Here is a 27,651-nt window from a genome sequence, read left to right on the forward strand (position 1 = left end):
AGGAAGAGGAGATGTGCAGGGAAGCCAGGACTAAGGCAGGATTTTTCAGGAGATGGAGAAGATTCTTCTCATTTGCTTGAGGACTCGTGGAGTAAAGGTATTCTCCTGGTGGTTCTTCATTGTTCATAATGCCTCGTTCTTTGGGAGGGAAAACTTAGCAATGCCAAAGCCAAATCCTGCTCTGCCTGACACAGCTGCTACTGCACAAAGCGAAAGCCAGGCTGATGTGCTGACGGTCAGATTTAGAGTCACTTTTCATTTCCAAGTTTACTCTGAACAGAACAGATATACTTGACTTTGACCCTGAAAGAACTGTATGCCTTTTTGCTTTGTCTCTTACTTTCTAGGCTTGCCTTGTTGATTTTCATATCTGCTTCCTCCATTCCCTGACTGCTTAAGATCTGCTCTCCTGTCTTGCCAATCCCAATATTTAAATCCTCATCTCTCTTTCTTATTTAAATCAGACTTCCTTCTAGTTTTATTCAAATGAGGTACATTCCTCCTCACCTTTTGAAGTAAGGGATCTCAGCAGTACTATGCTGAACCTCAGTTGAATCACAGAAGCCAAAATGATCCTTACTTTTATTCAGGTTTCCCAGGTATAGCTAACTGATAGCTACTTATGTGGAAATTTCTTTTTGGTGGAAAAAAGTTCTGAGAAAGTTATTTTTCAATTAATATAATTTAACTATTACATATTTTAGATAAGATATTGATAAAATAATAAAATGCTTTTATTTAAATTCCTAAACATGTAGGCTAAGGCGACTTTTCTTATATTGTACCTTTAAAAATCTCCTTATTTGAAATGACCTGAAGTTTTCCTGACTCTTGGCAAGGACTGACTTATTTCATAATAAAAGGCCAATCAGAGATATCTGGTCCAGTTGTTTTAAAACACAAATGGTGATTTAGCCCTATGGATAAGAGCAAAGCAATTTATGATTCCAAAAGATACTGAAGATCTTACCTTTCTACTTGTGCATAGAATGGAACACTGAAATATATCATGCTGAAAAGCATAATGAATGCCCAAATTAAATATATCTTCCCAGAAACTTAGTAAGAATATATAAGAAATACTTCATATGGCTCTGAGAAAGGGAAATTTACAATTTGGAATTAGGGGAGAAGAAAAAGATATTAAGAATAGGAAAATGACCCCCTTCCATGATATAACCCACATTGTTTTTTCTAGTCCTTCCTGATAAATTCCTGAGCATGCCTTACACCTGACAATGTTGGCAATCCCAAAGTGTTTATGGCTGAGCTGACCTTGTAGATGAGAGAAAAACAGGCAAATCTAGCGTAAAGGGTATGCTTTGTGAGCCAAAACTAATAGCAAATTTTTTATACCTTTTTCTTCATCTGTACCCATCCGAAGGTCCACCCTTTATTTCTCCAATGCCAAATCATTATGAATTTAACCTAAAACACTCAGGAAGAGACAGACATTCAGGAAAAAACTTACTAATGAATGATAAAAGAGACTTTTAGATGTCTTATCTTTCCATATCAAAGAACATTGAGATTCTGTATCACTAGGGTTTTATAAATTCTTGGTTATCTACTCCAGAAAGGAAGTATCTGAAATTTAATTTTTTTACTAAGTCATGTTGGCCTTTTTACTGCTGTATGTTTCTGCCTCAGCATCTCAATGTGCTCTTATGGGTATTATCCTTTAATTTTAAATCTCTTCTGGGGCATTTAACCTGTTTAAAATTCCTAGTACTTTGAAACAGTCTGTCATCTTCAAGTTAGGACAGTCTTGTCATTCCTGAAGAGAGTTCGATCAAATCAGAGTGTAATGTCTGAATTTAAAATAACAATTGCTTTTGCATATATCTGTTACACCATGACCGTCATGGTATATTCTGTTATGTACAGGAGAGGAGTTTAGGTCATGTATTTCATAAAACGTATAAAATAGTAGTGCTTACCTTATTGCCTGGAGGATGCAATATATCAATACACAAAAGCATTTAGCATGATGGCTGACACAGAATAAAGATTTAATGCACAGTATCTAATCTTCTTACCATAGTGACTGCAGCATAATCCAATAGACGGAGAAGAGTGATGCATTAGAATTCTAAAATAGCAATGCTTCTGAAATCATGGTTGCTTTCAGCCACTGCAAACTTTTTTGACAAAAATTCTTGAAGTACGTATGTAGCACTGCCTGCAATTTTTTTTGGGAGAAGGGCATTTACATAAAAGTAATATGTTCCTTTAGCGGTGATTAGTTTTTGAATTAATGGATATCAAAAGTTGAGGTTTGGGGGACTGGCATAGCAAGAGGGGACATAAAACCGACCACCTCCTATGACATCGTCAGAAAAACAAGAGAGGATTTACATCCCTCCATGTCATCCTGTCACTCTGCCAGTCTCAGGTACACAGGACAGTGATGGAAGATACAGGAGCAAAACTACCCTTAAGGGACAAACACTCTTTGTCTGTTTTATGGGTCTAAATCTTTGGGTCTACAGCTTGGAGGGAACCTCATTTGTTTGCAAGGCACGGCCATGAGCATTACAAATATTAGTTATGAAAGAGTGACGGCAGCTACAACAGACAGCCGTGGGTTCAATCCAAGTCCTTCCCTAGAACTGACTTTCTAGCAAATCTCTGCAGCATCCTGCTAGTTTCTGATGATCTAGGCTTCTGCTTCTGCAGAGGTGTTGAGAAATAGATTCGAGCGGATGAGCCTAAGAATTTTTACCACTTGCTCTCCTTCAGTTTCCTGTTTAACTTTAGTTCACTTTCTGTCTTTCTATTTTCCCACCCAGCCTCATGACCACTCTGTTCACCACAACAGCAAAAATAACACTAACTTTGAAAAAGTTCCTTGCACAGTATAATATAAACCCAATGCAGAATAGATAATATTACACTTATTTATGTAACCCAGGCTAATACTTCTGTTACCGTCTTTGTTTTCTTAGGTTAATTCTCACTGATATTAACTTGACATATTCAATTAGAATATTCAAAAACCTAAATTTGAATATTTAAAGCATTCTTCACTGTCTCTTTTCTGGGGTCAGGGAGGTAATCTGGGTGTGACGGCACACACTTATGGTCCCAGACGCTCCGGAAGCTAAAGGAGGACTGCAATGAGCCTAGACAATGTAACAAGACCTTGTGTCTCAAGAAAGAAAGAAAGAAAGAAAGAAAGAAAGAAAGAAAGAAAGAAAGAAAGAAAAAAAGAAAGAAAGAAAGAACCCCCTCCTCAAGAGGTAGACATAGCTACTTGTAGATTCTAAGACTTCAGATTTAGGCAAAATTTCAATATTCTTTCTTTCTTTCTTTCTTTCTTTCTTTCTTTCTCTCTTTCTTTCTTGACAAGGTCTCACTATGTAATTCAGGCTGGCCTTGAACACACTGTGTAGTCCAGGCTGGCCTCAAACTCATGGCAATCCTCCTGCCTCTACCTCCTGAGTGCTGGGATTCCAGGGGGCAAAACTGTAATAATATTGGGTAATCAAAAGCATTTATCATAATAGCAGGAAATACAAATGATATTATATACTGAAGACATGATAAATATCTTACACATATTTTACACTTGGCAAGAAGCACAAAGATTAATGAAGTTTTCAGATAAAGAATTATTTCAGCGTTACAAAATTAACTAGGATACAGATATTTAATCAATCGTAGCATTACGTGGGGTTCTTAAAGCGAGAGGATGATCATCATGATTTGTGTTGATGGTGTGATTAGACAATACTGCGGACTTTGAAACAGATTTTGTATAAATTGGATGTATGTGTGGATGAAGCAAACATCTACTAGTTTCATGCAGGGCAATAAATGAATAAGGCATAGCAACTCTGCAATTACATAATACAATTCCTTCCTTTGGTTGCACGATATGCCCTTTGCTCCAATAGGTTCTCTGTACACATCCTGCCAAGGCATACATCCTCTCTTTTCTCATAACAAAGCAAATGTCCCTCTTTCCCTGTCTGTATTTCCAACTTTCCCTCAGTTACGGGTGAGCGTCCTTTCACCCTTTACAGTCAGATGTCTACCATCTTACTGCTCCTTATATTGCCTTCCACATTCCAGTGAATTATGCTATTTTCTTTCACAAACTCCTTTCTCAAGTTTTCCAGGTTTCTAAATTCCAGGGGTCTTTCGACAATACTTATCTTGCTTGAATTTCTTTTGGCATCACTTGACACTGTTGCCTATGCTCTCCAAACATTCATTTTTAAGGTGCCACTCTTTCTCATTTTTCTGTCTACATCCTTTTAGCAGTCTTTGAAGCTGAGAGCCCTAACTGTTCCACCGCAATGGATTAGATGAAGCCAAACACAGAACTGCATCCCTCTTGCAAAGATGGAAAGTCTTTAGATTTTTGGGTCAATGAGATGTATGAAGAGGCTGTTGAGAGATTTGAGGAAGAAAGGTTTTGTGCATAAGAAACAATTATGGGAAACTTGTATCTCTCTCCTGCTGGATTTGAAACAGGAAGTTCCTGTCACCTATCATTATTGGAAATAATCTTACAATGGAGAGGAACCAGTTTTAGGGTAAAGTCAAGGACAGCATGATAGCAGAATGGAAAGGGAAAAAACTCTAAGTCAATAATACCTTATAGAACCATATAGGACTACTGATCACCTCCTGTGTTAGCTACCTACTTCCTCACTGCCCAAGGGTGCTTCTTCTGAATTTTCTACAGTTTGCAAAAGAAAGCTCCATCTTGATAATGCCTCTGATTATCCTTTCTGTCCCTTCTCCCTGAGACCCTCTCTTCAGTGTTGATATCTCATGGGGCTATTCTGCCTTCGCTCTCACTCATGACTGAATTACATATGCATTCTGCTGACTCTTAAGTGTGTATATCTATCTAAGAGTTCTCCAGGGAGCTTCTGATCAAGATAATCACACATCCGCTTTACATATCCACCCAGATGCCCTGAGGATACCTCAAATCCATGTACTAAAACACAAGCTTCCCTCTTTTCTTTCATGTCTGTCTATTACTCTTTCTGTATTTCCCATGCCAGTGAATGGGACTAACGACCAAGTTAGAAAGCTTGATGTCAACCTTGACATTTTTAGTTATTGCCTGGACCTATGTCCAATGAATCACAAGATGCTTTTGTCTCTACTTTTAAAGAAACTGTTAAATCCTTTTATTTCCCTTTACTGTCTATCCATTCTCACCCGGATTCCTGGGAAGATTCTTAACTGGTTCCATTGCCCCTAGTTTTTCTTCTCTCTGGTTCATTCACTGAAAAGCCGCTGGTGTGCTCTTTACATGAAAATTTGATCATGCGCGTTCCGTGATTAAAATACTTCACTGTTCTTTCAGTTTTACACAGGATAAAGCCCAGAATGATTTATATTCTGTTTATCTTTCTAGCCTTATTTGACCCCATTTTTCTTTTCAACTTGCTGTTTCCTCTCTAAACAGGTGTCCTTTCCAAGTACTATTATAACCCATACCCTACCTTCATAGCACTCATCGTGTCATATTATGTTTACCTGTAGTGCTCGATATTACCCAAATGGCAAATTAATAACATACATAGCACCTGCAAAGAAATGCATTATCTATTATTTTGGATAAAATAATTAGATATTTCACATCATTCCAAAGCTCTGACATAGCCATCAAGGGGGAAATTCACCTAGATGATAAACAATGTGTGTATTTATATAATGAATATGTAAATTATGAAGCTCAATCATCCAGTAGACTCTCTGGAGGTTAAAAACTAGAGTGTGAGAACCACAACTGAACTCAAGAATTGGAACAATACCCACAATGCCCCTTGCCTCTTCCTCTGTCTTCCCCTGCGACTTCCCTTTAGAGCTAATCATAATTGTAAGTATTATGTTTATTATATCCTTTTAGAAATAGTCTTCTTACTCATGTACTTATGGCTAAACAGTTTTAGTTTTGCTTGTTTCTAAGATTTGTAAATATACTATTTTTAATTTTTTTTTTTTTTTTTTTGTACTGGGAATTGAACTCAGGACTTTGCACTTGTCAGGCAGGCGCTTGTGCAGTTGAGCTATATCCCCGGCCCAAATACAGTATTTTTAATGTGTGCCATTTCTTGAAACTTTTTCCCATTTAAATTATGTGTTTAATCTATTATACATATTATGGTAATAATGATTTACTAATTTTTGTTGCTGTGAATTATACTTTTGTATGAATAACAGAATTTACATACTTTCTGCTCATAGACATTTGAGTTTGCCTAATTTTCCTAGTAATGTAAGCATTAGAGTAACATAAACACTTGAGTAAACTGGGTGTGGTGGTGCACACCTATAATGCCAGCACTCGGGAGGCTGAGGCAGGAGGATCCTTGCAAGTTCAAGACCAGCCTGGGCTACAAAGTGAGCTTAAGGCCAGCCTGAACTGCATAGCGTGGCCCTGTCTCAAAAAGACAAAAGAAAAAAAAACCAAGTATCTACAATGATGTGTCCAAGAGTTTTTCTAGTTTAATACCTTCAGGGTTTTAGGGAAGGTAAGGTGTGTGTATGTTCATCTTCACAAGGTAATTTGTTGCCAAAGTGATTGTGCTTTACGTTCCCAGTGGTATGACAGTGTTTCCTTTGCTCCAGCACTTGCACACAGCTTGTGCTTTTCAAACCCTTTCACGCTTACCAGTGAGGAAAACATAAGATGGCATCTCTTTTTCACGTCCCTCATGGGTAAAAGGGCTGCTTTGTGCCGATGTTTATGCACTTCCTTCATTTTCTTTGTATTTCACCACTTAAAGAATTGTGTTATATGTGGTCTTTCATTGATTTGCAAGAGTTTTAAAAAATACACTGGATGAGGGAAAGAAGAAAAAGAAAGTACTAAGGCAACAGACACATATATATATATGTGTGTGTTGCCTTAGTACTTTATATATATAGGTACTAACATATATATATATGTATATATATATATAATAGGCACTTTATATATATATATTATAGGCTTATATATTATATAATTATTATATAATATACAATTATACAATATACAATTGTATAACATATAAATATATAATTTACCATATAATATATCACATATAATACAATATACAATATATAAAATATGTAATATATTATACAATATATAATAACATAATATATAATGTGTAATATATATATGGATAGGTGGCATAACTGTACTGCTGGTGTCTGATGGTTTGTTGAGGGAAACAGTTAATGATTAAAAAAGTTTTTCTTATATTCTGACCAATTTTGCATGCTTATATCTGGTAATCTGAGCAATGTGTGTGATGACAACAATTTGCAGTATAACAACCATCGGTGAACTCCTACAGTCCTCTGTAGTGAAACTATGCATTGTCGCTAACGCTCTTTTAAATTATTATTTTCTTATTCCTTTTCATGATTTGATCAGTTTTCTATTCTTACATCTGGTAATCTGAGCAACTTCACTGAAGGTAACAACATGTAATATAACAACCACTGTTAATCCATATCATTTGGTTTGAAACCATTGTACCATTTTTAATGTCCTTGCTTTGTTTTGTTTGTATTTTGCTATTGTTGTTTTTGTGGTACTATTTTCTTTAAAATAAAAATTAAAAAAATGTACCATGGGATACAAATCTCTTGAGCCTAAACATATACTGTAAGTATCTTCTCCCAGCTCATGGCTTTCTTTCTACGCTGGTCACAGTGACCCAGCAGGTAGTATTATTAATGCCTACTATCCCTTCGCCTTCTTCCCCAGATGCAAAGCATTGTCTTTGTTTTTCTTTCACCAGCATCTGGCAAGTGTTTAACACACAGTAGTGCACATATTATTGCTTCCTAAATGCTTGTTGAATGCATTGCTATGGTTTTCCAAATGGTAAATCCACCTTTTTATGGTCAACATTTATTTTATGCAAATTGGCTGCAGCCCACTGTGGAAGCTAAGAGAGACAGAAGTACACGTCACATACCTTTCTATACACGGACTTGGGAGAGTATCTTACGATACTCTTAAGAGTGGTACTGTAGTATCTGCAGAGGTGGTAGGATGTTTACAAACATTCATTACCTGCTTTGAACACTTGGCAGTGTTCATTTCCCATAATTTTCAGTGTACTTACGGTGAACTGAAATTTAGAATAGAAGAATATTTTGTCTAAAGTTATCAACAAAGTTAGAAATGATGTTAAGACACAGATATGGGTTACATATTACGATGGATGTACAGGGTTTATGGTTTGTGTCATCAATTTGAAATTGGTTACCTTTTTAGTAATGGTGTCCGGAGGTACATCCCGCCTCCCAAGTGGATAAGGATTCCATTGGCCACTAGGAGATACATCTTCTTGTCCATTGTCTAAAATGTTGCTTTGCTGGGACGGGGTCTATTACAAAAATGGTATGGCATTCTTTAGTGACGTAATAGAACTTTATCATAGTTTTCTGAAAAGAGCCCCTAATAGTTATGGTAAAATTAATTTTGATTGTAGAAAAAATATATCCTAACTGAAAATATTACTAGACACTATTTACTGAATCTGAATTCTAAATTATAGCATTTTGGAAGGAGTGAGAAATACAAATAAAATAAACATCTTAGAGTTATTGACTGATTTAGAAAACTTTAAATTGTTTATAGTACCTAAATAAAAATAATCAGAATAAAATCAATCACTTGTTAAAAACTACAACATTTAAAACTTGCCTAGCTTGTCTCTTTAGTATTGTCTTACCATTTAGAATATAAATTGAAACCATGTAACCCATACTATGGAACTTATAACATTCCAAACTGTAATACATAAGGTGGTAATGATTCTGGGAGAATATGCCTTTCACCAATCCAAAATAGTATGAAAACTGGCATAATGCAAAATTTATGGAACGATGATGCTATTGACAGCTTTGGAGAAAGGTTAAAGCAATATCAAAAATATTATGCTATAAGATCATAGTAAAAATAAATCATGAGTTTTTATTACCAAACATATATATATATACATACATATATATGCATATGTACATATGTATATATATATAAAACACAAATAAAGTTTAAGCTCTTCATAGATTTTTTATTTTTGGCTGATTTCCTGCTTGTTATTTTTAATAAATAATAATATTTTGTTTTTATTATTCCTAGTATTAGATATTTTAGGAGGACTTCTTATTTTAAAGAGAGAAATAGCGAGTAATCACAAACACAGACCATCAGAAAGCTTCTGCTGGGGAGATTTATATTGGTACATACAGTGCATGTATGTACACTATTCTTCATATTCTTCTACATGCACACACATGTATGTGAAACTTCTTTTGCAAAGGCTTTTCCCCTCTTAACCTTCAGGATGCACATGTGCTGCTGGGATTTCTGGGGTCTTCTCACGTGGCTACCACTCTCTGCTGGTGTTTAGAGGACCCGTACTGTTAAGCCTTGCTGGGAGTGTGTGTACAGCTGCATTTGCGTGAGGAACTGACCTCCAACCTTAGTGGGGGAACTGGGCCAGTCACCGGACAGGCAGCACGTCAAGCTTCTGCGGCTTACTGCATGGCTCTAACTGGTTCTCTTTTAAAAACCAATTATATAACCACTGCATCTGGATTATGACCACATGTACATTTTTTAAAAGCATTTCTTGGGAATATTTTACAGTGGGTTTATTCTGAGACTCTATCAAGTCTTCCTAGGACTCAATGGATATAAAAAATAATCATTCCTTTACTTTGGCCATGTGAATTTTTTTTCATAATTCCACTGGAAAGTAAAAAGTAAAAAACAAAAAAGTTAGTGAACATAAAGTCTTGGAGTACTTAGGAATAAATTCATTTTGTTTTTAGAAGAATCAAATGTAGCTAACATGTTTAAAGAAAATGGTATTTGAAGATAATGAGATAGCTATTCATTGGTTGTCTGTTTTCAAGTTTATCTTTTTAAGATTAATATGTTTACAAGACACATTTCCTTGGCTGTTCTCTTTATCATCTCATCTGTATTTCCTCTCCTATGCTTGCCTCACCCACCGAGACATGATGCCTCGTCACCGTTAGAGAGCAACTGAGAACTGCAAAATTCATTTTGTCATAAAAAGGGGAAGTCTCCTTTATCAAAATCCTAATGTTCATGCTCTTTACTAGTTTATAAGTTAATCTCCTTCTTTTTAAAATTACAGTTAAGCACCACATAGATTCTTCTGTAATGCAGGGCAGAAAGGGAACATAAACATGCACACACATTAAAAAGATATTTTCATCAGACAGCAAAGTTAAAGGGATTTCCTGAGAGCAATTTCCTTTATTAATTTCAAGAATGACCTGCCATTTTGTTTTTTCTTAAATGAGGCACTGTAGGAGGAATTTAAGTCTGAAGAAATAAAAAAGTCCATAAAAACAATTGGTTGCTCTTGGGAGGTGGCAGAGAGGACAGAGAATATATTCTCATCCTTTTTCTAAAACGTATACCTATTGTGTATAAATTCAGCTGCTTAGCTATTGAAATTCTCTGAGATACAAAAGGAGCAACTGAAAAAGTGAAAAAAAGCTGTAACTATTGAATTTAGTATTCCAGATAAAGTAACCAAAGTGAGGTTCAGTTATTCATTTACTTATTTCTCATCGCATGTTCTTGATATTTTATTTAGATACTTTGAAGGTTGAATCTTATCCCCGCCAATACGTATAAGCATCTCAAGACGAAGAACATGGAAAACGTCACATGCACTACTACATTTTAAGTTCTGTGGGTCTTTAATATTTCAAAGCAATAGAGGACATGGCCAGTGTGATTTAGTGAAAAAGCAAAAATTTTAAATTTGGTAAAAAGTGCAGTAATATTGAGTAGAGATGTTGTTGAACAGATGCTAGTGCTGGTCTAGTGCTGATATTTGTAGATTTAAAATTTATGATTTTGGCTACCATGAATAATCACGAGTGTACATGAAAAGAAGTAATTTCTAATTTTACTGAGACATGAATGTACATGAATGCATGCATTTCCCGATATCTGCATGTTTGCACATGGAAATGTGTGCATATATGTATGTCTGCATGTATGAATATGCATGTGAGCATATATCAATAGCATTAACTCAAGAAAGCCAGTGAGCTTAGCTGATCAAGCAGCCTCAGTCTTGTCTGCTAATGGATGGTTGCACGGTGTGCTTTTGAGATAATATTTATTGCTATTTTGCAGTAAAAATTATCTAAGACAGAAAGCAGAATTTGGCACTTTGTAGTATGTCTTGGGGCACATTCTTTACAAAACTAAATACCTATTTTGTTTAGCAATGGTCACAAAGTTCATTGAGAGCATTACCATGAATTAAAAAGTGTTAAAAACCATTGGCCCTGAAGTATTTCCAGTGAGCTTATTATTTTTTTCAACATGCCTTCAGGAAAAAGTATTCCAAAGGCAAATATATGCTGAACTAAGTTCTAAAAAATTACGATTTCATAGGGTTCATTCTGAAGGTGGTAATGTAATGCCCAAGTGAGTTTTAAACGAGCATTTCATTATGATGATGAAGCAGCAATATAAGTACTAGCATTATTTTGGTAATTTTAGCCACTGTCTTTGAGGATTTATGTGAACTTACAGAATGAAGGCTTTTTTCATAATTAGAAAGGTAAGCAAATCTTTCTTGAGGGATAGGTAGCCAATAATAAATGCAACAAAATCAATAGGAATTATAGGCATGAATTGCCCTGAGGTCCAGCATAAATTTTTCTTGGATTTCAGCAGGAGAAAAAATGGCATTAATTAGATAACCCTTGGCATAGGGGTGAATAAATGTATACCAAATCATGGTTCGGTCTGATCCTGAGTCATCTGCACAGGTACAGTAAAAAAGAACATTATAATTTAAAAATAGTTTAGGCACAAATATTGCTAATAGAATTTCTCTAACTCAAAGCTGGTGAGATGAATATCAGCTAAGCTGTCAAGTAATAAAAAAGTTAGTGAGGTCATTTTCTTCCAGGCAAAACTCTGTGAAACAATTATTTCATACATACATTTCCATGACTTCAGTCTCTTTCCTCCTGAAATTATAATTAATTTACTTCAGTGTCTGATTCTATAAGCCAATAAGCAATAGATTCTATGATATAATATTATGTCAATGGAAATTAATGAAAAAGAATAGAAAGAGAAAATAATAAATTTCTTCAGTGTTGCAGAGAACACACTATTTATACCGGCAGCCAGACATCTTTAGACTGGGAGTTAGAAAAGGCCAATTTCTCCCCCAGCCCTGATTGTTTCTGGGCTACAGTAGTCTGGAGATTAACATGTAATGTTTCTTAGTCTGTAATGTTTGACCTTGCATCACTACCAAACATATTTCTTAGTGATAACAGAAGTTCCGGAAATGCAAGCGGATCTGAAAAGCACAAGGTAATCACCGCGTCACTAAGCTCCTCTGACTAAAAGCACTGTACTTGTGGTCCCCAGGGAATGCCTAGGGTCACAGGTTGTTGGGTTAGTTAAAATATTCTATTTCGTGTACCTTTCTTTTCCAATTCCATAATACCTACTTTGGATTGTTTTGAAGACAAGCTGGGATAATAGCGCATATGAAGGCCGTTTATCGGCCGTCATGAGTCATGTTCTAGGAAAATGTTGGGTTTTATAACATTTGAGAGGACAACATTATATAGTAGAAGGAACATGGGTTTGGGTACCAAGGAGCATTAGATTTACATTCCAGGTACAGGGGATAACAACAGTAAAATCATGAAAGCAGAGGTGACATCTGTGTGAACATGAGCCTCAGTTTACTCATCATAAATATACCTTTTGAGGGTTTTTATGAGTTGCAAGAAAAAAGCATATCTAGAGTACCTCACGGCACCAGGTACACAACATATTCTGAATAATTCCTGGTCTTTGTTTTTCTCCCAATACAAATATCTATTTATTCTACCACTAATCTGGATAATTAAAATGGTAGTTTAAGCTGGCATTTTTTTTTTACAATGCTGTATTTCTCTCTGATAACATAAAGTTTCAAGACAATAGCTAAGCTCAATTACAGTAGAACACATCCAAGGAAGCACATGGAACCATTAATAATGTTATAGAAAGTTGCTTTAAATGCTTTTTGGAAAGGCAGTAAATAAATGATAAATGAATAAAGGAACAAAGAAAAATAAAAATAGTGACAACTCTGTAACTGAATAGTTAACTTATATACCAAATGTTCTAGTTCATAAATACTATGAAAATCTATAGAAAATTAGCATAAACATTAATAAATGGAATTATTAAAGGCAATTAATTCATGAAACTAATTTTCTTGTATCTGTTGGCATTTGTTTTATTATCTTAAAGGGTTTTACGAAATGGTCATAGAAAATGAAGCTCTTATTTGCTTTTAACCTTGACCTGACATCTAATAAATGAGAGAAAAAAATCAGAAAAATTTACATACATGGCAAAGCCATGGGTAATCTTTCCTTTTCATCATTTATTTGCTTTGTAAGTATTAATCTCATTCAGAAATAGTTATATCTTCAAGTTAGTTGATTACATATTTGTTCAAAGATAGTTCTGCAGAAGAAATTCAAAGGAGGTCTTCTTTCTCCTAGATATAAGAGGCAAGGCTGGGCAAGCAGCGAGGACAGGGTGGGGTCTAATTTCAGCCCTGCCTGCTCCCTGGTAAAGGGTACCATCCACATGTGTGTGACGGGAAGACTTTCATTTGGATTCCTTAGGAAACTTTATGCTTTCTTTCTCGGACACCTCAGAATATTTTATACCACCTAAATGGAAACAGCCAACATTATCATTCAAGAGTTTTATGAATAATAGAGACAGGTCCAGAATTTCTCCAGAAGAATGAACCATTTTGTCAATTTTATTTACTAGTAATATTTATAAATTGATATTACCTTGCTTTTTAGTGCCAGTTCTCATGGGTAATGAACTTTGCAGTAACAGGCTGCAAAGAAGTCTTACGTGCCCGAGACACTCAGCTTTGTTGTCTGAGACAAAAGTGTAATAGATGCTTTTGCATTTCAAAATCCAAGGAAAATGGTTTTTGTCTATCTCCTCTCCTGGCAGGAAGAGTTCAGGGAAACTATACCTTCCTCATATCAAGGGACCAGCTAGCAAAGACCAGTAGTACCAAGAATGGAAGGTCTGGGAGACTGCATTTTAAGAGGTTTGACTCTAATGGATGACAGAAAAAACAAACACATTGTCAAACCAAAGCTCTGCCGCTGGGATACACTTGGGCACAAAGTGAAAAGATGGAGACTTAGAATGGACCTCCTAGGAGAAGAACCTGTAACTAAAGAAACTGATAAAGCACCCGGTGCTTTACAAGGTTTATAGGTTGGTGTTGGGGTGGGAAAGTCTTCACAGATGCCTGGTGCTTAAACCGATAATTTTTGAATCATAAAATCATTTGGGGAATGGAATCCTGGTCCTTCTGTGTGCTTCTTTCATCCCTTGTTTTTCCTCTTCTTCTCCCAACTTTTTCTTTTCCTCCGGTGGGAAATAATGCATTGAAAATTTATGAAGTCTCTCAGTCCTTGCATTATTCTTTGTTTGCAATTTAATGTGATTTCCAAAGAGAATTCCTAGAGGTCAACTCCAGGCCCAAGAGAGAATGCTGAAAAGTCTGCAGTGACAACTGCACTATGTTTGTTACAGAGCATTTCATTGCTACAATAATAGGTAATGAAATCATTCTCTAGAGTGCCCTGAACCACTCAGAAAATTAATACCACAGTGCAGATGTACCTAATCTATATCTGGAGAATAATTCAGACCTCGAGGACACCATTTCAGTCTCTTTCAGGAAGTGTATGTATCTATATCATGATGTAGATCAATGAGTCAAAAAGCCAAGAATTAAGCAAAGTAGGGGAGTTTCCACTAGATATAATTTCCAGGGAGTCAGGCAATAGCTTCTTTCATCCCAAGATCTCATTAATCTGCTCAAGGAATTTTGAAATTTCAGTTTAGAAGTTTGATTTCTGTTTACCCCACCCATGTTCTCTAGGGAAGGCGCTCATCTGAGTTGCATCTGCTCATCTATTCTTAGTGCAGAGAAGTCTCAAGGCCTTGTTGAAGACTGGTTTCCACAGGACAAAAGATGACAGCAAGGATGTCCTCTCCCGCTGAGAGGGCACGAAGAACAGTCTGCACTGTTGCTGGATTCAGGTAACAGCAGTCACGCTGGGCTTGCCCTGGAGCCTGCTGTGCATGGGTCTCCCCGGTTCTGAGGTCAGTGATGTGCAACTGGTCATAGTGGGGTCCTTATATTACTGACATTAGCAAATATCGCGAGTCACAAACTCGTTTTTTTCAATGGAGCAAAGGTTATCAGTACATCAGTGGTCATGCCATAGGAGACTGAAGACCGATGAAACGATATTCAAAAGTTCTCAGTGTAGTCAGCGTTTTTTTCTCTTTTGTATCTGAAGGGATGTCGGGTGCTGAGAAAGATATGGATATGTGTCTCTTCAATTTTTTTTTACATTGCCCACGGTAGGAACAGATTATCTAGAGTTAAAGAATATTAAAGACTCATTTGAAAATAAAACATGAATTTGAGATCTTATGACCCTCATTTGGGTGGGATGGGAATTTGTTCCATATTTTCATTCGTATTATAAAAAGGACTTACTTAGAGAACACTGTCATTCTCTTATCACTGCATTACTTTTTTCATAAAAATATTATAGGCTACTGATTATATTCATATATAGCCATAATGACACATTGTATGAAAATGATTCATCAATCTCCACCAAAATGTAAGTTTAAAAAGGATAATCAATGTGAACAGCTAAAATGGGCATTCTCAATTTTGCCTGAATAAAACAAGCAGAAATGTTTCTTTGACAATGAAAATGTTTCCTCCTATGGAATATTCCCTTTCAAATGTGGCCATATTTTCATTTTAAGAGATGTGAACTTTCCATTAACCCATGAAGAGTAGCAATTGCTGGGCAGGCCAATAGCTTGTTTCTTAGCTTTCGCTTCTGTGCCATATCTCCCACAAAGAAAGCGGACCGAAAAAAGTACGTGGAAATGCCAACACTATTTAACCTCCATTGTAATTAGGAGTCTGTGGCTTTCAAATAAATACAAAAGAAAGAAAAACAAAGAATAAGAAAAAGAAGAAGAATAAGGAAAATGAGCCTTAACTAAAGAAACACAAAAAGTCACGTACCTGCTCAATCCAAAAAGCATAGACCTGATAATCAGTCTAGCTACAAATATACATTTAGCAGCTAAGAATTTAGGCTATACATCATTTTCCCTTGTGCTCTTTGCACTCATGAGCGTCTATAGTAAATGGGGTTATATGTACAGCCTAAATACATTAAGTGAACAAACAACATTCATTGCCTTTGGTATGCTGACACATGTAGGGCAGTCCATACTTACTTTCTGAAGAGGTAGTTCTTGATGATCAAATTTAGACTTAGTCTGCAAGTTTAAAGTCATGCTTCTGCCTGCATGCATTGCTGAAATACCTCCATAGGGCAGCATGCCAAGGTTAACTGTGTTGTGTTTGTAAGCAGCATTCTGAGTAGAGGAAATAATCATGTGACAGGATGTGAACACATGCTCCACAAACTGATTATTACATGAACATGTTTAAATTTATAACATTTAACTTTAAGCGGGCAAACAGTAACTTCCTTTTTCACACATGCACTTGATCAGACAAAAGCATACAGTAAACAGTGTTAGTTATGCACATAATGGGTACCATCCAAAACTACAGGAAAGACAAAAAGCAAGGAAGATACGTTCCGTTGGTACTTGCTGATAACGCAAAGGCTCAACATCACCATAGCAGTGACTTTGGACAAGGATTGTCATCTAGGTAGTCTATTCACTTTGAAAATAAGTTCACATAGCGAGAACTTAATCAAATCTATCAGCTACAAAATTTCACTGTCTTTTTCTCATTGTGAGACCATCACACATGAAAGACAAATGTTAACCTCTAATTCTGCCTTAAACTAATACTTTGCAATATTAAAATCAAAATCACTGTTTTTTAATTGCGCTGTCTAGAGACATAATTATAGCAACTCAGAAAAACAGCTGGCAAAAAAATTCATTCAATTTGATCTTTGGTTTGATTGAATTTACTTATTAATTCAGGAGTGCCAATCAAATAAGCTGGATGTGGATCAGATATTCTATTTTTCAAAATTACATTTTAAAGTAGAGAAGTTTCATAATGATACTGAAGTAATCATACTTTGTGAATTATTAATGTTACTTATCTAATCCACCTAAATATTTATAGAACAGTCTGGGGATGTTTATATCATGGCTACTCTTCAACAGGTGTGTCTACAATTATACTAAAGGGTGATAATTTTCCCCCACAGGACTTCATTGAAAAATTAAAACATTTTAAATGTCCTGTCATCAAGCCTTCAACCAACAATGAAACTGTCATCACTAACAGTGTTTGGCTTCTTTAAGTAATTCTTATTTTGGAGAAAATACCTACAGAGGTTAACTTAGTCCAGTTTTTTCTTAACTGAATGTTATCGAGCACTGACGGAAGCAGCTATTTTATTCTCAGAGCGTTATCTGTAAAGTAGTGATTTTTACTATCAAAGTTTCATTGAGCTACACTGAAAGGTTATTTTACTCCTGATGATGTGCTTGCCTACGAATCATATTTGTTATAGATTCCTGATTAGTTCATACAGAGATTTTTCATTGTCACATGCCAAAAGTGAAAAAAGACCCTAAGCATCTCATCTGACACTTGGACGATTCCTTAGCGTCCTCCAATCGAGCACTCTTTCGGCTCCTACAGAAGTGCAGCACCCTCAGACATGTGGGATCAGGTTTTAATTTCTCAGTCACAGTGGAGCACAGCGGAATCATGTGCGTTATGATGAGATTAAAGGAGGCCACAGAGTCTTATATCTAGGGTAGTGTGGGGGCTGCCTCTTCAAGGTCAAAGCTGAGACCTTTGGCCAACATTACATTGGACTGTAAACCTCATCCAATGAGCAGATCTCTGGGCGGTTGTCTTCTATGTGGAAACACAAAGATCCTTCAGTTTCTAGAGTAGCTGTCTGGTTTCCAGGGTTCAAATTAAGTTTCAGTGGAAAAGAAGCACTCTATGTCTCTGGTGCAGTGTGACTTTGAGTGGGATGTTAAGTAGCACAAGTATGTCAAAACCAGTTCAATGTAATAACTCTGTGCTTTAGTACTCAGAGCTCATCTTGTCGAATAGCTGGGAAGTTTTAAGTAGGCAATGGCCTGAATTGCTCAGTATCTCACTTTAAAGGGTGAAAGAAATATTACTTGGAAAAAACAGAAGGAAGAAGGGCCTTGAGGATCTGATGGCCTGAAACAATGCCCTATGGAAATTTCATTTTTGGGAATTAAATAAGAAATGATTGAACATGTCTTGGGAGCTGGAGACATGGCTCGGTGGTGGAGCCTTTATTTGCCTACATGTATGAAGCCTGGGTTTGATCCCTATCATCACAAAAAAAATGAAAGGAAGAAAATTGAGTATATACCAAAACTGCTCTGAAAAAGTTAAAGATAGGCTGAGGGAACTATAAATGGACAGGGGATATGTGTGGACTAATTGAAAAGAGAAATGTCGTTGTGGCAGTGGAAAATATACGCAAGTTCACTTTTAGTCATCCAAGACAGGCAGGGTCTCCTGACCTAGGCTGATCTTCTCCCCCATCCTTACACACCACCCACCCTAGAATTCTTGTTTCGTCAAAGTTTGATCACAGGAGAGGAAACATTTATCTAGGACGACAGTAAGTAAACGGTACTAAAGAACTTAGCGCTTTATCTTCATGTTCATGCTGTGTTCACCAGCTCCTCTGTTGCCTCCAATTGCTAGTCATTGTACAAACGCTTCTCACAACCTTTCTTGGCTAGTTCATCTTACCCTGTTACGTATGGTCGTGTCTACACGAGGCCAGAGTTTCCAAACTGTACTGTATTATTTGGCCCCAAATATTTTCGCCCTCCAAGTTATCTGTCTACATGGAGGGTATAACTTGAGGTAAGGCATGGTGACAACCGAGCAGGTGTCTCCCACTGACAGCCAGTCATGAGGCTTTGATGAGGCTCCCTTCAATGGGACTGAGCACACCTATTTGAAACAGACATTCTGATGAAATATTTTGCGAGGCAGAACCAATTTCCCCATTGAGAAACTGACACCCACACCCACATTTATTAGCTTATTCTTTCCCTACAAAACTGTGCCTTGTCATGTAGACACGACGTACAGATAATACAATTACTTAAAGAGCGTAAACCTGAAAACACAAAATGCCACATTAAAGAAATATGTCATAAACGTAGTGGCCCGAGCTTTTTGTGGGACACCAACTAAAATCATCAAACTATCCACAGAAACATTCTGTAGCATATTATTACCCAGATCCCCAACTTACACAGAGCATTCAAATCTAGAAAATGAGAACAAAAGGTCTCAGTTTCCCAGGAAGGACCTTAAAGATTCTGATGTCAATGCAGAGTGCCCAAAGCCCTCTACACTGAAGCCACGAAGTGTTTTGAGTGTTGGTGGCAAATTGATAATTGTTCGAGAGAATGAAGCACCAGCCTTCTCTTACAGAGATTTGAACAGGTGACACAAAAACTAATTATAAAAGACTCTCCCAAATCACTGTGTATTCCACACTTTTTATGACTCAAGTTTTAACTGAATTAGGATTAATTTCCTTTTTTTGCGACAATATACATGCTAATTTGTACATCTGTCGTCTTTATAAAGACACCATCTATTTTTGTTGTCTGTAGTATGATTGGAATTTAAACATTTTCTTCTATATAAAAACCCATATTCTAAATGGCAGAAATTTTATTAAATAAAATAGTGTGTAGGAGGGCATTTAATCTCTGCTTATTTTATTTTTCTGTTTCTTGCTGGGAAGATTATTGCTCATTAGAAGTAATAACTTTAGTAGTCCCATAGCAGTAAGTATGTGCAAATTTTATAAACAAATCATGCCCAAGTTTAATCTAAGTGAGTCTTGCAGAAAAGGGCGAATGACTCACTTCTTATAGATTCAATAAAAATCATACTCCTTTGGTCACTAGGGAACAATTTCATGTCCTAGGAGAGATATCTGGCTTGCCTTAATGGCTAGAAAGCAATTTTAGTACCACCATCCCATATAATAGAGTCCAATTTTTACTAACAATATTTAGGCTTGATTTGATAAATAATTCACTTGCAGGTTATGGATTCTCAGAAGGCATTAAGCAACACCCACGGAAAAAAAAAAAAACTATCAGGATCCGTTTTCCCCACAATGTCAACATAAATAAAATGCTGACCATCTATTCATACGTGTAGTTCATGCTTTACTACACGTGCTTAGAAATGCCAAGAAAGCAAAACTAAAGGCAGGAGGGATATTCTTACAGAGAAAGGCCAAACATACCCTGTCTAACCTTCTAGCTTCTATATGTCTAAGCAGCTGTTGTCTCCAGTCTGCCGGCATTTTACCACAGCTCTCCTCTCCCTTCCCAGGAGTAGGCCTCGTCTTTACATCACTGTTATCTGATGGCTTGTCACCATAGTTACCCAAGTTATAGTCAGATGGTATTTTTTCCAAAAGAGCTGCCATAGTAGGCCTAGCTGAAACTGGCCTGGTTTGGGAGGCCCCGTAACTCTCTGTACTGTAGCTTCTGGCCGATAACGGCCTCCTCTGGGTAAGGTTTTTAACGGGAAAACTTCCCGCCTGCGCTTTCACTTCTTGATATGAAGGGTGTTCATCTTCATACCTGCCATTCCTCTTGAGGAACTGGGACTCAGTCACTGACACGCTGCTTTGGCGATCCAGCCCTCCCCTATATGCGGGTCTGCCGTACCTGTCGCTGGGGGGCAGCTCGTGGGGCTCACTGACCCTGCGGAACATGGCCATTTCCGTGGAGCTGGCCAGGGAGTCAGCCCTCCTCAGGAAGCCGGCGCGGCTCCCCTGGCTTGCAAACTGCGCGTTCACCACAACATCCTCGTTGACAGAGGGCTGGGAGAAGGAAAACATCTGCTCCATGGGTGGGTAGCCTCGGTAAGCCCTGGGGCTGACCAGATCCTTGGCCATGTTTTTGCTGGGCTGTGGCACATACTCCGAATTGTGCTGGAAAGGGGGCGGGATCCTCTTATCAGCTTTCACTTCCAGGGCTCCTTGAGGGTTGAAGCTTTGGTCAAACTGGTAGACTTTCTTTGTCATAGAAGCTTTCTGTTGCTGCGGCCCCTTACTGCCTCCGTAAGTGAGCATTTCGTCATCCAGCATGGGCACGGACTGGCTTCGAGACATACTGGACATGCCGTGCTCTAGGCCCAGCATCTTGTCCGGTCGTTCGTGGCTTCCTAAGTGCTCACTCCCAGAGGCGTAGTTTTCTAATGGTATGTTATAAACCTTGTAGGTACCAATGTCAATCTCATCGATACTCTGCGACTTTTTGAATTTGTTGGACTTTATATCTTTCATAAGTGGGGAAAGCCTCTCTGTGCTTTTGCTAATTGAAATAACACCTTTAGAAGAATCCGGGCGGCAGTGGATTTGAGAGAAGACGTTACCAAGACTCCTGTTGGAATTGGAATCGTGATACTCCCATGGCACTCCTGGAGAAAAAGGGCTGGGTATTTCCGTAGATTCTTTCAGATGTTCTTTCCTGTCGGGCAAAGGACTAGTCGTAGGGGTTGTCTCTAATTTGGAGGGAAAAGCAGTCCTGTCTTCAAACGGACTAGGGGTTCTGGTCCAATTCTGCCAGGGATTGGAAGGAGGCACTTCTGTTTCTGGTGTGTGTCTGTGCGTGGACTGTTCCAGTTCCAGGGGGACACCAACAATCCTCTCCTGCCTGATCAGAGGCCTGCGTCCATGAGGAGCTGCGTTTCTTGCCTTCGCGCTTAACAGAGGGTTACTGTTGGCGCTCTCGCCCGCGGACTCCTCAGCGACAAAGCCCGTGTTGTCGTAGTGGGAGCCATCAGTCCAGTTGTCAGGAAAAGCATCACTCATTGGCAGCCGATCAGGTCGCTGTGGCAGATTCCCCGGGGGAACAGCCTCCCGCTGGCTGAGTAATGGCTTTGCGTCCAGAGGCTGTGGGAAAGACTGTGCAATCCTGTGAACACAAGGGGGAGAAGAAACACAGATGTGAAGAGAAGTGGGTCCGTGCCAGAAAGCAAGCAAATAGCACAGCAGGGCACCATCCTTTGGGAAGCTGATTTTTCATCCTCACCTGCATTATGATTAAGATAACATTGTGTCATCATTTCATGTCCCCTACAAAATAAATCTGCACTAACGTTTACTTCTTCCTAGTACCACCCTCTTCTAGCATAGTATAACATTTACGTTCCCATGATATTTTATTATATTGACCATCTTGTGTCCTCTGCGGGAATGCAAATTCTTGGGGGCGGAAATCATTTTCCGTCCAGGCTCAGAATAGTGCAGAGCACATAGTAGGGATAAACAATATATGTTGAAGGAATGAATGAATGAAGGAAGGAATGAATGAAATGTATGAATCTCTAGTGACAGCCCTGAAACCTAATTGATAATTAGAATCATTTGACTTCTAGTACTCATCCCTGCAGATTTTGACTCCACACTTTTCTAAGCTAATGACAGAAATAACAAGTCATGGTATAGCTAGTGAACCCAAATTGTCTTTAGTAAGGCTATGTCTTGAAGACATTCAGTACTGTTGAATAGAGAGAAATTTTGGTGCCTTTCTTTAGAATGGAAATCATACTATGCCGTCAGCTTACTGGTTTGTTTACATAAGGGGCCATCTCTAGCACATTTCTAGCATATGATCATTTTTCAAGTTTATTCTAAACCAATTACATACTAATAATACTGAATTATACCATTTTTAGTGAGACAATGGCTTTTATGTTCTTCTGCTAATTGGAAAAAAATGAATTTAGAAGAGATCTTCCAAAAGTGCCTACACCAATCTCAGCTCATATAACAATTATGATTTTACAGACTTTAAGATTTTTATCAAGGGCACTGATGAATAGAAATTAGTCATCAAGTACTAAAGAAAACATTGCCATGTGTGGTAATATTGTCAGTTAATATATGAGCGAGAGCAAAAGTTATTCACTACTTACCTCATAGGACAATTCATATTTGCTACTTATAGTGTAAACTGTAGCAACAAATTACAAAGTGAATTAAAAGAGGGAAAAAACTGCCTCAGAATCATTTTACTGTGCTACATTTTTTGTTTTGTGTTTTTCACCTATAAAATGGAGGTAATGTAGAGAAGGAGGCATTTTGGGAAGATCAAGGACCTTTGCGTATCTCTTCACTCCAAGTTGTGATAAAATGATGACAAGGACACTGGTAATGAAAATTGTTTGGATATTTTCCCTTTTGCCAGGCACATATGTGCTTTAGATAGATCTCATTTTCATTTATAAAACCATTCTGGATCTTGAACTATCCATGTGCCTCATCAGCATGTGTTGGTCAAACATAATCTTTGACTTCTAAGTTTGGTCCTGAGCACCCGATGGTCTGTGAGTCTCCTACCATCTCTCGCTTCACCAATGACCTCACCCCGTAAGCTGGGTCCATCCGCTCTGGGAAATCCCAGGTGCACTACATCTGCTTACCTGCCCCTGGTGTCTTCTATGCCACTCGTGGGCTGAATACAATCCCAGGATTAAGAAGATTCCATTAAAAAAAGTTGCTGAAAATAAACATTTGGGAACAGAACAGTGGGAATGCTCAACACACCTGTTACCCCACAAAGAATTATGAACTGCATCTTTAGCTGTTGTCTGCAAGGACCCCACTTTAACCCGGGTGTTAGAGGATCCTGAGGAAGCCTGGGAGGGCGAGTAGTCTGAGTAAGTGCCTGAGGAAACACTGTTATTCAGACAGTGAGTTTTGTCAACTTCAGACTCATCAGTTGATTCTGAAATTTAAAGGGGAAACATGTTATAATGCTACGACCAACAACAACTACAAACACAGAAAAGTAAGTATGAAAAACAGATTCCACACTGATTAATGTTAGAAATACGTACTTGTAAAAAAGTTTTACAGACTATGGTACGTCATAAAATTTACAACTGGTGGATCGTCATGCACATGCATTGGCAGCGTATTTTGAACAGCAGGGTCACGATGTTACCTTTTTTGTCCTTCCCTAGCAGAACAAGTTTGGGTGGGTACAGAGGGGTCTCAGCTAATGAAGGGTGAAGTTCCCCAATCCTCATTTCATTAGCTGGATGAACAAAAGAATCCTGAGAGATATAATAATACAGGACAAGGAAAGTAAACATTTAAACAATGGTTAACCAAGACGGCAATATCTTTATCTGTCTGAGATTCAAAGACGTGGCTCTAGGAGGTAGTTCAAAGTGGGGCACTGGGAAAAATGAACCACATGTATCTCTGAGTTGAGCACAAAGTTCTTTTTCTAATTTAAGTGAGTCCCTTTATTCATCAGACATATTTTCCAATACTGTTTATATACCTGGCACTGTGCAAAGAACCGTGGAGTTTCCAAAGAAAGACAAAATGTGGCCCCCTGGGAATTGACAGTCCAGTTGGGGAGATGAGACAGAACTCACTTTTCAACAGGACTGAATCAAGATGAGCCCTCCATGAATAGTAATTCCATACAGGTGCACAGCGTTTGTATACGGAAGGGTTCCTGGGGCAAGCTGCCCGAGTTCCAGTTCAAGTGTATCATGGATCAACTGGATGCTTTGCATTGCTAGCCACGCTAATGCTCTCTTGGGTCCTGTAAATCCTGCTCTGTAGCTCTTCCTCTTAATTCTTAGTACTGTCCACATGGTTGTCTCCTCGACTGCTTTAGTTCTACCATTATTTCTCACTAAAATTTCCAGTTTTCTCATGCCCAACCTAGGCTGTCAAATATTCATCCTGGAATCCATTCCTTGAGTGTAATGCCCCACAGTGGTGTAAGAATATAACTTTATCATCACAAATGAATGTGGAAGACACCCACAGATTTGAGACATCTATAATTCAGGTTGTGACTCCAGTTAACCAAGCAGTGAGTGGGACAGCATTAGAAATGGCAAAATAACAGCCACCTCTTTTCCTTTAGCTATAAGAATGCTTTGTTTATGCCTATAAGTAGCTGTAGAAATTTATGCATGCTAGCTATCTTTATATCTGTTTTTATTAAATTTCACATCAATTTAAGTTCAAAAAATTTTCAGCTATTTCATTTGTTAGTATTTTATTAATTTGGAACATCAAACTAACACATTCAGAACTATTTTGTTAAGTTAGACAAAGAAAATACCTGAGGACAAATTTCAGAAATTCAAAAAGACCTGCTGAATACTTAACTGGTTGGTGTAATCAACTGATGGAAATCCTTATTATATATTTTATATGTTGCCAAGTACCCCTGTAGTGACAGCCTGCCTTTCTACATTCTTTTCTTCTTTCCTTCCTTCCTTCGTTTTTTTGTTCCTTTCTCTCTTTCATCCTAGATTTATATAGAAACTTTTGCTGTGAAAATCCATCAGATGTTAATATATCTAATATTTGTCAACATTTTTTAACAGAAGCAGACTGCAAGATCATTAGGCTAACTCTGTCATTGTCTAGAGGAAGATTCTGAGACCCAGCCCAGGTGTGGGCTCACACAGACAAAGTACGCACTACACAGTCCTGGGACACAATCTCCTGGCTTCTGGCTCGGTGATCTTCCCCTGTCCAGGTAAGGGAGCAGTACAGGTATAAAATGAAGAATCCAATTTGAAGGGGGATAGGAAAGAGTGGAAATCCTGGGGTTAAACAGAGAAAATGTATTTTTATGCATTTTGAAAATAAGTTCAAAGTTCAACATAAGAAACTTCTGATCAAGTGTTAGAGTGACATGATATGGAAGAAGTCTTTGTACATCCCTGGAGAAATTTATAAGAAGATGCAAGTTTAAGAAGCAGCTCTGAGAAAGGCATAGAATACATGGACTTGTCAAAACATTTGGGTTACAAGTTGTCATATTATTTTCTATTCCTGCTGTATAGTCAGGTTTTCTTGGATAAGTTAGTGTACTTCCATGATCAAGGTGAGAGATAGAAATCAGTGCTAATTTATGTCTGGTGTAACATTTTATGAAACTAAAGGTAAATGATTTGTATGAAATAATAATTAGAAAGGAAACTGTATGGCAATAAAATACAGAAATTATTTTACTAAAGAAAAAAAACCCAAGCTAGAGATACAGTAAAATAAAACAAACATTTGTATGAATGCAAAATCATACTACTACTAAACATTCCAGTCTTCTCTCCTTATGTCCTACACAGTTGATGTTCAAGTGATCTAGTTTGTCTTGACGAAACTTTCACCTAAAGTTGTGACCAGAACTCTGCATAGTAGCTATGGTCTAACTGTGCAGGTTACTGGTAGCTATGGTCTAACTCACGTGTAAATTTCTGACATTGGTCAAGAACTTCTGTTTGTGAATCAAAAGTAGCCCTGGTCACCAGGGAAAGAATACGGTTATCAAGTCATCATGACTTTGCATCTTTTCTCCAGAGTCCTGTGATTCTCCGTGTCAAAGCAGAACACTGCTAGGCAAGAATGCAAGACTGCACAGATCCAGGCGAAGGCTTTCATCTTTATGTGCAAAGTACTGGCAGTGAAGATTGTGATGAATCTCCGTTACAGAGCATAGATCACATGTCTGCAATTGTACTACTCTGCTGAACACTATCAATCCTATCTCTGTTAGTTATTTAAAAGATAACCATTTCATGATGTATTACTTTAAAATATACTTATTAATATTATCTTTGTTCTAAGGGCAGCATAGTGAGGTAAAAGCACTATTCCAAATCATACACTTAAGTGATGGAGTCAGGATTTGAACTCGGGTCTGTCAAGCTTGATGCTCTTCTATAATTACTTGTCTACCATATATATTATCTACCCAAGAAATGCTCATTTCCTAAATGGGCTTCACTGAACAAAGTTAACCATCCTGAAAGGGAAATTAATCATTGGCTTTGTCCTAGAAATCCTCTTTTAGAGGGTAGAGAAATCTAGTTTTGTTGGAAAAGTAGGTTGACAATCTGGGACTATTTCAGTGGGTGAAAACTGTGCAGGTTACTGGTAGATAAATGTAGTAGGAGTCTCATTATAAGCACACTGAAATGTATTTCCTCTGGTGAGGAGATAAAAGGGTGACAAGTGAGAGGAAAAGGTAGGATTTCTTTTTATCTCATTGTCTTTCTACTGTTGAAATTAAATCTTGACTATTACTGTCATAGAGAGGGATCCTATGGTAGATGTCAAAGGGAAACAAAGAAGCTATTTCTGAATTTTTGAGAGTCCACACCTTACAGTAATAAAAGGAATGTAAGAAAATATTCAAGGCTAGTTGATTATTTTGTATTATTGGGGGAAAGATATGGTTCTTCTGCAGAGGGAATTGGGCTAAGTCTTCTAAGGAGGGAAAGGTTCAGAACAGTTTTGAATACAGTAGACAGGGCGAACAGGTGTCTGGCTGGTAACCCACGGAGGATTAAAGGAAGACAGGGCAAGAATCAGCACACCAATCTCTTGAGGAACTAGCAGGAATTATCACTGACTCTAGCCTCCTTTAGTTATCATCTGATTTAATTGCCACAGAACTCTGAAAGTGCGCTAATATTATCTTTCTTTTTA

At 37.6% G+C, this 27,651-nt stretch overlaps 1 protein-coding gene and 1 long non-coding RNA gene across 4 annotated transcripts in view; one reads left to right on the forward strand and one right to left on the reverse strand.

The window, feature by feature from the left end:
- LOC102008869 lies at window positions 1-27,353 on the forward strand. The gene is made up of 4 exons (XR_260986.2): window positions 1-97; window positions 14,982-15,142; window positions 25,542-25,696; window positions 26,521-27,353. It is a non-coding gene; the product is annotated as an uncharacterized LOC102008869 (long non-coding RNA).
- The window catches only part of Lrrc7 (leucine rich repeat containing 7), a 505,545-nt gene that overhangs the window by 60,158 nt on the left and 417,736 nt on the right, over window positions 1-27,651 (reverse strand). The window contains exons 19-23 of one of the 3 annotated variants that reach the window (XM_013514395.1): window positions 24,128-24,239; window positions 23,728-23,908; window positions 20,413-22,093; window positions 16,376-16,516; window positions 8,241-8,360 (exon numbers count right to left, since the gene is read on the reverse strand). In XM_013514395.1, the coding sequence (XP_013369849.1) occupies window positions 8,241-8,360; window positions 16,376-16,516; window positions 20,413-22,093; window positions 23,728-23,908; window positions 24,128-24,239 (2,235 nt within the window). The remainder of the gene's footprint in view (window positions 1-8,240; window positions 8,361-16,375; window positions 16,517-20,412; window positions 22,094-23,727; window positions 23,909-24,127; window positions 24,240-27,651) is intronic. The other 2 variants (XM_013514396.1, XM_013514397.1) reach the window with 2 other exon arrangements.

Source organism: Chinchilla lanigera, unplaced genomic scaffold, assembly GCF_000276665.1.
Source record: "Chinchilla lanigera isolate Chin_1 unplaced genomic scaffold, ChiLan1.0 scaffold00022, whole genome shotgun sequence".
Classification (NCBI taxonomy): domain Eukaryota; kingdom Metazoa; phylum Chordata; class Mammalia; order Rodentia; family Chinchillidae; genus Chinchilla; species Chinchilla lanigera.